This window comes from Hypanus sabinus, chromosome 8 (assembly GCF_030144855.1).
Source record: "Hypanus sabinus isolate sHypSab1 chromosome 8, sHypSab1.hap1, whole genome shotgun sequence".
Taxonomy (NCBI): Eukaryota; Metazoa; Chordata; class Chondrichthyes; order Myliobatiformes; family Dasyatidae; genus Hypanus; species Hypanus sabinus.
This window is the reverse complement of record NC_082713.1, coordinates 139,055,093-139,069,565: the sequence shown is the minus strand read 5'-3', so window position 1 is coordinate 139,069,565 and position 14,473 is coordinate 139,055,093. Positions and strand designations below refer to the sequence as shown.

Sequence of the window (14,473 nt, the reverse complement as noted above, 5' to 3'; positions counted from 1 at the left end):
TTTATTTTATAATCCTGCTTGAGCTTTCAGCTCCTCTTCCACTAGTCTCTTAAATTTAAACATTTTCCCTCAGAAGATCATTGGTTTATCTTTTTCGAACAACACTCCAAAACTGTGAAATACAATACCTAGAACGACAAGGGCTGAGGACTCAAGTTGACACTTAAAGCACCAGTTCAAAAACCTATAAACTTGCTTTTAATTATCATTTTTTTATGTTGCACTTTATCCCATTGTAAAGCACTTTGAACTACATTGTTTGTATGAAAATTACTCCATAAGTTATTACTATTATGTGGTTATTTGTTTCTCTACAATCATAGTAAAGTAGTGAATAAAAATGATAAAAAAGGCAAGTTTATGTCAATACAGTATACATATTTAAAATTTTAATTGCAATAAGAGAAAAACATGTTGATATGAGAAACTTTATGGTTGAGATTGTTAGGAACTTTCCAAAACACCTGTACAATGTCAGTCAGTTTCAGTATATACTGTCATTTGAACTTTACCCAAATTCTCGTATCAGTTGGCCTTGCTGATGTGACCTCAGGAACCATCCCTTAAAGTATATGCATGATACGTTCCTAGAGTGTGCTGCTGCAAGACTGCATGGTTCAATAATAGGAATACTTTGGAAGAATGTACCCAGTGATTCAGAGGGATATGGACAGACTGATGGAGATTACAGACCATTAAAAGGCATCTACCCGAGGCTTGAGTAAAGAACATGTGCCCACAGTGGCTGTTGTATTTTGAAGAGATTAACATTTTCACTTTGGTATGGAGACTAGGTGATCTAATTTTAGTAGCAACAAATAATAAACTGAGAAGAAGCTGAGACGTATACAAACATATTAACCAAAGATCCAAATCAGAGCCAAGACCCTCAGTGAAACCTGGCAACAAGGACTTTATTTCAAATATACACAGAGAAAGTTAACTGAATCACAATTAGAATTTAATTCCCCCCCCCACCCCATATAGTCACCATGCACTACACAGAATATGTACAGACAGATTGGCATCCTAGTTATGCAGTTTAGCCTGAAGAAAGGCAAAGAAACCATGTTGCACATCAGTGTTTTTCTCACTGCAGATTCTTGTCTTCAACCCAAAATAGCAACCCTGGGAAAACAAGAAAATTAGGAGTAAAAGCCTGTTTTACAACAGGTTCTCATAAAATTTATCTTGTGAGACTTTCTCTCCCCTCTTCACCTATGTCACACACAAAATTCATAAATAAGCCCTAGTCACACAACTTTGTATATCTCAAATTTTGAAATATCTTTAGCCTGCTGTCCCAGGCAATACAGCAAGCTTCAACTAAATCTGTAAATGGCTGCATTACAACCAGAAAGAACCTCAATCTCAGTAAATTTGAGTTAAATGCAACCAAGGGATTTCAATCTGTTACATTTCTAAATTATTTAATCTCTATAAGGATGTTACCTGGATTGGGGAGCATGCCTTATGAGAATAGGTTGAGTGAATTCGGCCTTTTCTCCTTGAAGCAGCAGAGGATGAGTAGTGACCTGATAGAGGTGTATAAGATGATGAGAGGCATTGATTGTGTGGATAGTCAGAGGCTACTTCCCAAGGCTGAAATGGCTAACATGATAAGGCAGTTTTAAAGTGCTTGGAAATGGATACAGAGGAGATGTCAGGGTTAAGTTTTTTAATGCAGAGATGGTTAGTGCGTGAAATGGGCTGCCTGCAACGATGGTGGAGGCGGATACAATAGAGTCCCCTGGATAGGTACATGGAGCTTAGAAAAATAGAGGGCTATGGGTAACCCTAGGTACATGTTCAACACAGGATTGTGGGTCCTAGGGCCTGTATCGTGCTGTAGGTTTTCCATGCGTCTATGACTTTCAAGGCCTGAAGAACGTAGACAAGGTAGGGGTTTACTGAGATGTTATTTTGGAAGTTTCAGCAGATGTTTCATAACAGAAGTCACCCACTAATTCAGTATCAGATGTCTATCCACCCACAATGGCTAGCTTCACAAAACTCAAGAACAATGACTAGAACAAGTAGAACCAACTTGACTAAAGTTGCCTTTAACATAGAACTTCTTCTGCACTTTAAAATTATCTGGAACTGGACATTAAATGAGAAAAATGCTTTCAAATCTACCCAATTTTCCATCAATCTGATGTTATGCATTCGAGGGGTGTGGGGAAGCCCCCTCCTTTGTGAGAATCGCAAGATCACTATTGAGTCAGTTCGGGAGACCCAGGAAATGAGAGGAAGACACGCAGAATCTACAAAGAGTTGGAATGTGTCCTGGCCTCCGAAAGGCGGAACCATTGATACCGGCTATTGTCTCTTGGAGACGGACTTGTGTATTGCATCCTGTACGATGCATCGAAGCCCCCAGGCAATGAACCGAGGGGGAGGTTGGTGGAGGGATTGCATCATCTCAACCTGATTGACATCTGAGACCCTGTGAGTCAGGATAAAAGAGGGTCTGGGGAACAGCCCCTCAGACGCACCAGAAGAAACGCTAGCGATCCTGTAATAGCAGAAGCCGGTGGGGAGGCCACGTGCGTTCGGTTCCATTTGCCCCGGAATCGGTGTGCCTTGACCACGCAAGAACGGTTTTTAGCTAACAACGGGGAAATCAACTCCCACCGACCCTCGAAGGATTGACATCATAAAAGGAATGGGCAAGTTTTAACCCGTCTTTCTCTCAAACCAAAACGCTGCAGCTTGAATGAACTAAACTGACTTTTATATTTCCATCGGACAATACATTATCCCCCTAGACAACGATAGAGCTATTTCTTATTGATTATTATTATACCCGCGCTTTTAGATTTAGTATTGACAACGTATATCATCTGTATGTTTGCATTGATATTATTTTTGTGTATTTTTATCAATAAATACTGTTAAAAATAGTACCATCAGACTTCAACGGACCTCTCTATCTTTGCTGGTAAGTGACACAGTTACGGGGTACGTAACACTGATCTAAATCACCAAGATCTGAAGCACCAAACTATCCAGGTAAAAGAGTTCCCCATAACCATCTCATTCCTTCAATTTTCCTTGTAACCCCAATTTCCCCAACATATCCCCTCCACGTAAAATAGATAACTTACAGCTCCAGATAATCTACCAACATGTATGCCTTTAGAAGGTGGAGGAATCCTGTGGACCCAGGGGAATCCCCACCACCCCATCTCTGGCAAACCTCACACTTCATCGGTAAGGTTTCCAACAGCAAACAGCCACTTTAAGATTGAGGTCTAAGGATTAATTATAAATTGCCAATGACTTACGCCCTTAAATGGTATGAAACTGCTCATGTCCACGTGATCCTTTCAATAGCAAACGTAATTTTAGAGAAGCAAAATACAGCAGGTTCAAAGTACATCTAACGCTAAGAGTTCTCTTAGGCCAGTTATTAGGTCTATTCTTCCACTGAACCCCACCTCCCACCTAAAGAAATCACCAATTAATTGAAGCTTAAGCTTCTAAACACAGAACCTGAGAGCACCCGAGCAATAAACACTTGCCTCTGAGATGTTTTCATGACCTTTCACTGGAGCTTAAGCTGATTTCTCAATAACCTGATAAAGCGACGGCTCAGTTGGCTGCTGGGCAGCAAGTCTGGGTCCTGCTGTAGGGAGAGTTTCAGCATAGCCTTCATTTCTCTGATGTGTGATGTAGGTCTTGGGAATCGGTTGCTGTTCCATTACAGGATGCTCTTCTTTCATATAACTGAAGGTACAGCAGATTGTCAACATTAAATACAATGGGGGATTGAAGCAATAAATAATTGGCTTCAGTGACCAGCTTTCAGAAATACTGGCTCCCCCCCCCCCTCCCTCAAATCCACTGATTAGTTATACCGTACACAGATTTTCCTGAATCCTGAAGAAACTTCCAAACAAATGCCAATACTTTTTCCATGGTCCTGAGAGTCACAATAATTAGCTTTAGCCAATGATTAGGAAGGTTCTGGAACAGCTAGATATGTGGCAGTGGACTAGTAATCATGATGAAATGCGTTTAGAGAGCAAACTCAAAACTTTAAATTTATTTTACAAATACTTAAGCAACCAGTTCATTATTGCTCTTTTAGGTAAGAGAAGGGAGCCTTTTGCAGATAATACTCCATAAATTTGAGGAAGGTTACAAAATGTGAACACATCTCAGCATCTTCCAGTAATTACTACAAAATACAGGAAGTCACAAGACCTAGGATGAGCTTGGTTACAACACAGGTTCCTCTTTATACTAAAGCTGAGCACAAGGAAACTGTGCCCAAAGTTCAGCTTTAAACAGAAGTTACGAATAAAAACTTTGGAGAGTCTGAAATTCTGCCACCAAACGGCACCGACAATAAGATTGTTGGACTTGGAACAGTACTGAAGGCCAGGTTTTGCTTGTTCACAATTAAAATCAGCCTTTATTCAATTAGTTTCTCACTTTTTATGTGGTGGGAGGGGGAGCGAAATAGGTAGAGCCTGTACTGCTGCCTATAGAAACACTGAGACCTCAAGTTAGAAACACCAACTGTGAGTCAATTGTAAGGCGTCAGCAAACGTTCATTGGAATATACTAGCCTGCCAACATTGTTACTGGGCAACTCAGTGGAAGCACGTGAGTAGGTCACAACAGAAGAGAAAACGTTCATATATTAGGTATAATTTACTTACAGTTATAAAACTAAACTTATGTATTTGCAGCTTTATCAAAGAAACACTATTTTGTGATATCAGTAAGTAAAAGCACCTAACAAAAGCATTTAATTAAACCAAAATATAAAAGTCAAATTCAGGCTTTACAATTCGTGTTCTAGAAACATGGTTTGGAATTTAAAATTGCAAAGTATTAGTTCAGAGATTTTCTATACTCACGAAATCACAAGCGAGATGACAAAGGCACACAGGATAAGGAAGAGAAGAATGACGAGAATAGTTGTGATCACCACCATTCCTCCTGTTCTGTAGCCTATCTCAGTATTGATAACTCTATAATCAGAAACTGAAGACAAAGGCTGAATTAGGCAACATTCGTGGATAAAATGGATCTGGAATAATTACGTAAAATAACCCTACAGATTCTAGATTAGAGTGAAGATGCAAACACTATAACCAGCAAAATTTATGGTATTGCAGGAAGAGCAAAAGTAACAACTTTTGTTTGCAAAAAGTAGCATTTAAAAAGCAGTGAAAACAAGCTTGCTCCATTATTATTTCACTGTTAGATGAATGATTCGCCTGACGTCCTTCATGTTGGTGCAATAGCAATATTGCACATACTTCAACGTTCACAGGTACAAAAATCCAAAATCTGAAAAACCGCAAAATTCTTGTTCACCGTGACATGACACCACAAATGGAAAATCCCACAAGGTGTTGGGACGGTTCCCAGGTGATGCGCAGGTCTTTGTGCATCAGACTGTTCTGAGAAGTGACCTCATACACTCTGCTTGTGCCAGTTTTCAGCAGTCAAAGCCAGACCTTTGTGCATTACTCACAGTGATCCCCATGCGTTTTGCCCGTATTCTCTACGAAAATGTCAAAAAGGCCAGCAGTTGCCCCTGTGAGTAATAGTGAAAAGGAAAAGAAGAAGTATTTATGTTTATCTATAACACAGAAAGTCAAGTTGTTGGAGAAACTTGACAGTGGTGTATGTGTGATGCATCTGACAGAGGAGCATGGTGTTGGAACAACGACCATCAATGACCTGAAGAAACAGAAGGACAAACTGTAGGAAGTTCTATGCTGAAAGCAATGAACAGTTAATGGAAAATAGAAAAACACTGAAGTGAAGTGAAAAATGAAGACCTGATTTCATATTGAAAGAGTGGATTCAGTGCTGAAGTGAAGATATGCCACTTAATAGTATGCTGATCGTGAAACAAGTGAAGAACTAATACGACAAACTGAAAATTGAATGTAACTTAATAACCATCGGGTTAGTTGCAGAAATTTAAGGCAAGGGATTAAAGTTTTAAAAATTTCTGGTGATAAAGTATCTGTTGATCACAAGTGGTGAAGATGATATTGTTAACACAGTAGAAAAGGTGTTCTTAGACAACATGGTGAAAATGTGCAAAGGACTTATTGAAGGGCTAGAGCTGTGAATATTTAGAACAGAAAAAGAAACCATGTCAGCTTATAAAATAAAACATAGATTACAACAAAAGCCCTTGTCAGAGACAGACAACACTGGAAAAACATTTTTAATAAGTCATCCAGCAAAGTGCCTCCTCACCCCGAGAGCATGTGCTTCCAAATCCCTCAATCACTTCTGATATTCCTCCTCAAAATGGTAATGTATCCTCTCCCTCAAATTTCTCACACCAGATGTAGTTGTAGTGTTTGGTGCCACCTTTCTTTCGTAAGAAGTAATATTTTTGTTGTTAAAAACATTGTTTCTGCATGAAATCTGATTTTCATCTTCACCTAAAATCTTAATGTCTGAGTGCAAAAGGACCAGTGTCATTATTGTATTAAAAATAAAATGCTGACTTCCCCCCCCAACAGTTTTCATTAGATGTATCTATAATTAAATCTGCTTTATCTTACATAAAACCTAAAAAATGTAAAATACAAACACAGCGTACTGTAACTTTTTAAATCAAACTTGGCATTGTAAGTGGAGACTGAAAGCCTGCTGTTGTTTGTTGTTGTTCAACAACTGATTCAGATTTTCTCCTGATGCTTCTGTGATTTTGTTACCCTCCACACATTATATTTATGGTATATAATAATTTTTACTGTTACATACATGTGTGATGAACAAGTTCAAGACAAAGTCTGCTCACCAGTGGCATTCAAATTCAGAGTTGGGAATGGTGGTGATGCCAAACAGCCATTGACAGTCCACCTGAGCAGCCGAGATGGTATTAGCTTGATGGTTTAATGTGCACATTGTTTCATGCACAGAATTAAAACTATTGTAAAAATAATTTCAGGGTATATGTATAAGCTGTATATGTAATGTAAATGGATTTCATGTTTAGACCTGGTTCCCAAACCCAAGCTCTCTCTTATATAGATGCAAACATTCCAAAATCTGAAATCCAAAACACTTCTGGTCGCAAGCATTTCAGACAAGGGGTGCTCAATCTGTATCTAGTCTCTCTATTTGGAAGCAAATATAACACAATTATAACACATTGCAAAATTTGTAGAGCAAAGTTGGCAGCGGGGCAGATTTAGGCTATTTTATCATTAGGAACAGCCAGAAATAGTATTGCTATTAAGAGATAGTACTTCATGCATGCATTTCAAATAATTTCTAGTATTTGTTTCCAGCTTAAAGAGGGTGAAATTTCACTGAGAGCCCAATTCCCCAGTGTATTAGAACCAGACACCAGTTAACATGTCCATTTACAGATACCTGCATTCCCAGTTTTCTACCGACATCTTCAAGGGACAAAATCTATGGGAAGATTTTAGGAAAGTGATTGCAGATCTGGAGGAAGTTAGTATGGTAGATCATCTGAGAATATTTGCCCCAGTCAGGGCAGACAAATTCTCATTTCACAGAAATCTGCCATCTGTGTACAGGGGGACTCAGCAGGCCAGGGACTCTCCATCAGGACTGCCCTGATGAAGGGTCTCGGCCCAGAAGTTTGACCGTTTCCTCTTTTCCATGGATGCTGCCTGGCCTGCCGAGTCCTTCCAGCATTTTGTGTCTGCTGCCTTGGATTTCCAGCATCTACAGATTTTCTCATGTTTGTCGCCGCACACAAATGTGTTCAAGGCCGAGAGTGACTCTTGCTTCACCAAGAGACAATTTGGGAATGTGGTCTGCAGATTCAAAGCAATAATGGAAGAGGCCAAAATATATGGTGGTGGGTGGGAAGAAATAAAGTAAATTGTCTATTGATTTCTAAAAACTAAATGAAAGTTCTCCAAACATGACTGGCAAAACTTTTCTATTCTTTTCTTACATGTATATTCTGGAAAAAGTTCTATTCCAGGTAAAGCAAATCATTGATTTGTTTTAAAGCACTGCAAATCCTCAGAGTTGTTTTTCCAACCAATGAAATACAGATTTTGCTTGCAATATGAAGCTATTTGCACATAGCAAGCTCTGACAACATCGGAATTGTCTAACTGTAATATTCCTGAGGGCCAGCGCTGATCCAGGTTGTCGGAAATAACTATTGCTTTACAACTGTGCTATCAAGATTTTTTTTATTTCTTTCCACGGGAACAAGAAAGAGCTTAAAAATACACCTCCACTGCAGCACCCTAAATGTAGTGAGCTGTCAGAACTGTCAGAAAACAAAACATTTCAGGGAAATGTTCCAGGGCACCATTTGACTCAAAGGAGCAAAATTAGAGCATGAATCCACACCACTCCATGTAATCATTAAATAACAAATTTAATCAGGTATACAGTAGTAGTGAATAAATTTGTTCTATGTGCATTATTATTTTATAATGGAACATTACAGAGAGGTGCAGGTGCAAGCAGACAACTTAAGGGATGATTTTAATTAAAATGTTAAAATGACGCAAGGATTAAGGCGGCAGACCTGGAAGGCATTTTCACTGGTTTGTGGCAGCCAGGAACAATTGCAGTCAGGTGATTCGACAGCAGTGCATTGCGTGAGGTCGTAAATGGGAAGTGAATTTAATGGGACTAGTGTAAATAGGTGCTTAGACAGGCTTGGTCTACCTTCACCCGATATCACCATGACTTGCACCTTTACAATAGGGCATTTCTCCCTCCTCCTTTATGATGCTTTTAAGTAGGACTGGTACAATCCTCTCTTGCAAGGTACTTGCCTGCAGCCTTTCCCATTTTAAACCAAACTTCTTAGTCTGCAGTGTACCTCAGCTGAGGGAGGGTGTTAGAAAAGAGGAAAAGTCTGTCAAGTTCTGAGACACTTCAGTAGCAAACACTGAGCTGCAATGATATCATGGTATTGCGTACGAAATGCATTCATAGATGCAAGTGCACTCACCTTGTATAAGAGAGATGGGTTCTGACCAGAGTGTTTCATTTTCAATTGCACCTGTGGCAGAGTTACGTACAGCAAACTTAAACCTATAATACAAAATATAAATATTAGAAACACAAGAGGTGCTGGAAATCCAGAGCAATACACAAAAAAATGCTAGAAGAACTGAGGCAGCATCTATGGAAATGATTAGACAGTCAACATTTCAGGCCGAGACACTTCTTCAGGACGGGAAGAAAAGGTGAAGATACCAGAATTCAGAAGGTGGGGGAGATGAAGGAAGACTACCTAGAAGGTGATAGGTGAAGTCAGATTGGTGGGAAAGGTAAGAGGCTTGAGAAGGAATCTGATAGGAAAGGAGAATGGACCATGTAAAGGAGGGCTACAAGGGGGAGCAAAAAAAACTGGAGGGAAGAAATGATGCCCTCAGGGTGGAGGCTACCTAGACAGAATACGGGTGTTGCTCCTTCACTAAGATTGGCTTCATTGTGGCAAAAGAGGAGGCTACAGACTGACATGTCAGAATGGGAATGGGGGTAGGACTTAAAATGGTTGAAGTTAGCAATATTAGAGTTAAATGCAGCTTAATGAGCAGTTGTCAGCCTTAAAATGTGAAAAATTAACCTCAATGTATACTAAAGTGCAAATGACAGTGACAAATATTTAGATTACAGAGCAAGGTGATAGTACCATTGCAGTACTTGCTGATAGATGACTCAAATGAAATCTAATAAAAATTAAGGATTTGTATAGTTGGCCAATGGGAGAACAGCATCTTCCTGGCCACTTTACACAATGTCTTTGCAGGATTGGCAATAGCCAAAACCGCTGAATGGATGGAACTTGTTCACTACAACACTTGGGAAACATTCAGCCAAGATAACATTAATCTGGGCCAAATCCCTACCCCAACCATAGGTGATACCCTTCTGAAAATCATCTATCCCACATCAGGTGGGAAAGAATCTAAAGTCACTGTTATTACGACAATGCTAATATCAAAAAAAAAGTTGATCTTTTTGAGTCTAAGCTCAGGGATAATCAAGTTGTTTTTACACAGGGCAGAAAGTTTACTACCATTAATGCAATTCAAAGTTTTTGAAGTAAATAGGTCAGATGCATTTGGGGAGTCAGGTGGGTTTCTGGACAGGTCCACATATCTGAACTACATTTGTAATTTTAAAATGACAAATCTATTTAACCCCGTCTCTCTGCACATCTGGTAGATGTCATACTGTTAATTGTCAGTTTACAATCTGCCCTGGAATTATTGATTCTCAACTGTTTCGATTTCCTTGGCAGTTCCCAAATACCTACCAAAGCTCCGCAAAAGACATAACATCCAATGTAAAACTGCCCTTTAGTGCAAATTGAACTTCTAAAAATCATTTCATCTGCCTAATCAAGTCTTCCAGCACATTTCAGACAGATGCAGGTGAAAATAATGACAACCATGTTAATTTTGTAAATCTGCTTACCTGTAAGATGCACTTCCATTAAGTGGGGCATTGCAGTCTCCAGATTCAGTGTCAATTTTGTTTAGACACTGAACATCATTTCCAACTCTGAAGAGATAGCCATTTATTTCTTTTTGGACCAACTTAGGATCTGCAGTTATCCTGAGGAGTGGAGATGTACACTGTAGAATTTCAAATCTTCCAGCACGATATGGTCTCAGTTCACCACCTCGGGTTTGCTGGTAGCTCTGTGGGCTGGTGCCAATATCATTTGTACTTGCTGTAAATATTTTTAAATGATCAGCTCAGCTATTTCAATTCATTGAGATACCTAAAAGCTGATAAATTGAATTATTTTGGGGCATAATTTATTAAATGACAAAGGGGAGCAAATTACTTAGAAGTACTTTCAGAGGCTCATTGTCTTCTCTAGCTTCAGGTTAGCAACACTTACAAACCTGAATTTCAAGTAGAATAGTTTATATTAATTTATGCACACCCTGCAGATAAAAATCAGTGATAGACAATTCAGCAGCTGTAGATACGGGCCAGCAGCATTACACTTCAACATTCCATGGGTCCTGGGGAAAATTACCTTCTCTGATGAAAGCAATTTCAAGCTACGTTAGAGAAGGAAGGCAAAATAAAATTCATACCTTCTTATCCAATCTCAGCTATAAAAACAAACCAGAACAGCAAATGCAGAGGAAACAAAACAAAATGAAAGCAATCATAATTTGATGAATTGCAATGTCACTGGCTCTTAATTACCAAGCTTCCTTGTAAAGCAAGAAGCATATTTGTACAAACTAGTTAAATCTAGTTATCACTCTGAATTATTATGACTTTTATAGTTAACCCAACAGAATGTAATCCCAAAAAGCTTCCTTAATATCTCAGTTGGAAAATGAGGGACAATACTAAGGTCCAATTAGATCCTAATTTTCCCAGCACTCCAACCTCAGCCAAGTTTCCACACCGTGTAACAAGCTCCAAAATGGGATCTTCGCCCTCACCTATGGATTCAGTTTCAAGGACTCGTTTCACGTTCTCAATATTTATTGCTTATTTTTATAATTATTTCTTTTTGTATTTAGTCTGTCGTCTTCTGCACACTTGTTGAACACTCAAGTCCACGTGGTCCTTCATTGAATTGTTACTGTTATTATTCACTGAATTTATTGAGTTTGGCCATGAGACCTTGTGTCTCAGGGTCACAGGGTTGTATATGTACTTTGATAATAAAGATACTTTGAACTTTAAGTTAAAAACGGTGAACACTTTCCTTTAAGCAATTACTCACTGAACTTTATTTTTGGTAATTAAATTTAAATGTGCTTTTCATTAGTCTGAACTTTAAAATGGCTAAAATCTGAATATCTATTGTGTTCAATAAAATACTAAAGATATTAGTATATCACTACATATAAAATAAACTAATTGTAGTTGGAAGTACAGTTGATCTGCATTTATTCATGGCCCAAGAACAGGAATGGTAATCACAAGCCAGGCAGGGTCAATGGAGAGATACAGTTAACTTTACATTTTGTTGACCTGTCATTAGAAATGCAAAACAGGGAACAAATGTGAAAACCAAAACGCTGGTAAACTCAGTTGGGCACTGTGTACTGAGGTAGACACAGTCCGATTTCCTGGACTATGACCCTTTGGAAGAACAAAAACATTGGTTAGTGAGTTTGGAGAGAACAAGACAAACCTGTTAATGGTATCCCAGACAAAATATTTAATAGGTCTTAGTTGATATCTTTTCAGCAATGGTACCGGAGTCACTGTAAGTTTTGCCTCTGAGGTAAGCAAAACAAATTTCTCTCTGAAATGTGCTGAAGATGTCAGTGCCTTTTTGCAATCATATGAAAACTTCTGCCTTTATATTACACCTGCCACATGGCATTGACGATATCCTCAGCTCTGAAGCTCAAATATCCACAACACAAGAAAAATGGCAATCACCATGCACATATCACCAAATCATAATTGATCAGAGAAGTTTGTTTTGTAGGACAGGACACCAAGGTGAAACTTATGAATTAAAAGAAATACTGCTTGGGATTTTTGTCAACACAGGGTCTTTGTCAGTTTAAGAACCTCTTCTATTATTTCACTGCCTACTCGGGGGACATCAAGGAACTTGAAATGGCTCTGCGAGCATCACGGCCATTCTGGAATCCTGAATTTCACCTTGGGCAAATTTCACTTGAACAAATGAGACCCAACTCTACCGAAAGCAAGAACACGGGAAATTAGAACAAATTCCCATCTAAACCGAGACAGTGCCCCTGAGTAACATTGATCTAAGACTACCACGGGCTGGGACCTAGCGTTTCAGTAGGAGTTTCTCTATAGCAAGGGTGTCTCTTCAAAACAAGATGATAACAAGTTCCAGGTTTCCGTCAAATCAAACTATAGCAGTTCCACTGTTCGATTTTTTTTTTAAAAAAAACCTTAAGGGATACGTGGTTAGTGTGCAAAAAAAACTTGAAGTTCGCGCTTACACGGGGCCAATAGACCGATTGCTGCTTCTTTGTTCTTATTCCTCCATTTGTGAAAGTTTCCAAGCCTCATGATAGTGACTTTCAAGTTCTTGGTGCATTGACATCAGATCGAAAAGAAACTAGTTATTCGCGAGCGAAGCAAGGCTAGCCAAGGATGATTTGCCCAATACTCACCGGTAGACTGCACTCCAAAAACTTCCACAACGCCGCTTTGAAAGACACAGACAGGCTTGGCTAGGGTCACGGTGGTAGAAGTGCGGAGACCCCGGAAAAAAGTAGCCGACGGGATTTCCGGCTTGAAGCTGGAAGCTAAAACATAAAAACAAATTCAACAACTTTTTGATCTCTCGCTTCCTCTCTAAAATAGCCTGAAACACACACAAACAAATTCAGTTATTTGAATCTGAATGTAAACACAGTCAACTCACAGACGCATAAGGTGGATGGGACCCAAACAGCCAACAGCAATAGAACAATCTTCATGTTAGCAGGGGCAAAAAACAGCAGTTATTTTCAGTGGGACAAGAAGCAAATGAAGTCAGCGAGACACAGATTACACCAAAGCGACAGGTGCAGGTCTAAACCAGTCTGAGCACCAATCACAGAGAGCGTCACCTGAAACCGGTTTACCGCCTGCTTCAGGTCCCAGAGAGCGACAGGAAATGAGTTGAGTATTACACATCTAGTGAGGAACGCATGGCGAGGTTGTGCTGTCAATGGCAGTGGGCTTGTTTGGAGGGCTGGGAACCCACCAGGATGAAGAAGAAAGGGCTGCGGGGCATGGGGAGTCAAATGTGCTCCCGGTACGGACATTCTTGTGTCCGGTGTTTATTTAAATAGGTTATTTAGAACGCCAAGAACCGATCCACAGTTCCTCACACGCGTTAAGGAACTGATCTGAGTTACGAAATAAGACCTGCAGGCAGATATTTATCTCAGGTTTTTGGAATCGTTTTACTGGAGGTAGAGAGAAGTTGAAAGAGTGGCTCAGAAAGGGTATTGGTTAATAGGCTTGCCCACAAAGGCACAGATACCTGTTCAAAGTTCAAAAGAAATTTATTACCAAAGCTTTTTTATTTATTATCATATTTTATATGTCACCACATACCTCCCTGAGATTCATTTTCTTGCGGGCATTCACAGTCGGTACAAAGAGACACAATGGAATCAATGAAAAACTACAAATAAGGATGGACAATCTGTTTAAACGGAGATATGTATAAAACTACAAATACCAAAATAAACAAATTAATAACACTGAGAACATGAGTTATAGAACCCTTGAAAGTGAGATCGTAGGTCATCGAATCGGTTCAAAATTGAGGTGAGTGAAGTTATCCATGCTGGTTCAGGAGCCTGATGGATGAAGGATAATAACTGTTCCTGCCATGGGACTTGAGGCTCCTGTACCTCCTTCCCAATGGCAGTACAGTAAAGAGAAGAGTGCAAGGGATGGATAATTGGTATCACTGTTCCCCCAGCAGTGAAGTAACTGAAATTCTTCCAGGCACGTGGCCTTCGGATGCAGCTAGCATAAGTTTACAAACTGAGAAAGATTG

The 14,473-nt window shown here is 39.4% G+C and overlaps 1 protein-coding gene across 1 annotated transcript; it reads right to left on the bottom strand.

Moving 5' to 3' along the window:
• Positions 1–367: 367 nt before the first annotated feature.
• Positions 368–13,501, bottom strand: LOC132398480 (uroplakin-3a-like). The gene is made up of 7 exons (XM_059977992.1): positions 13,343–13,501; positions 13,089–13,223; positions 10,423–10,681; positions 8,948–9,030; positions 4,875–5,001; positions 3,528–3,732; positions 368–1,128 (listed from the first exon to the last, which is right to left on the bottom strand). Exons 1-6 carry the CDS (start codon positions 13,395–13,397, stop codon positions 3,561–3,563), a joined length of 831 nt encoding a protein of 276 aa, XP_059833975.1. The 5' UTR covers positions 13,398–13,501; the 3' UTR covers positions 368–1,128; positions 3,528–3,560.
• Positions 13,502–14,473: the final 972 nt, after the last annotated feature.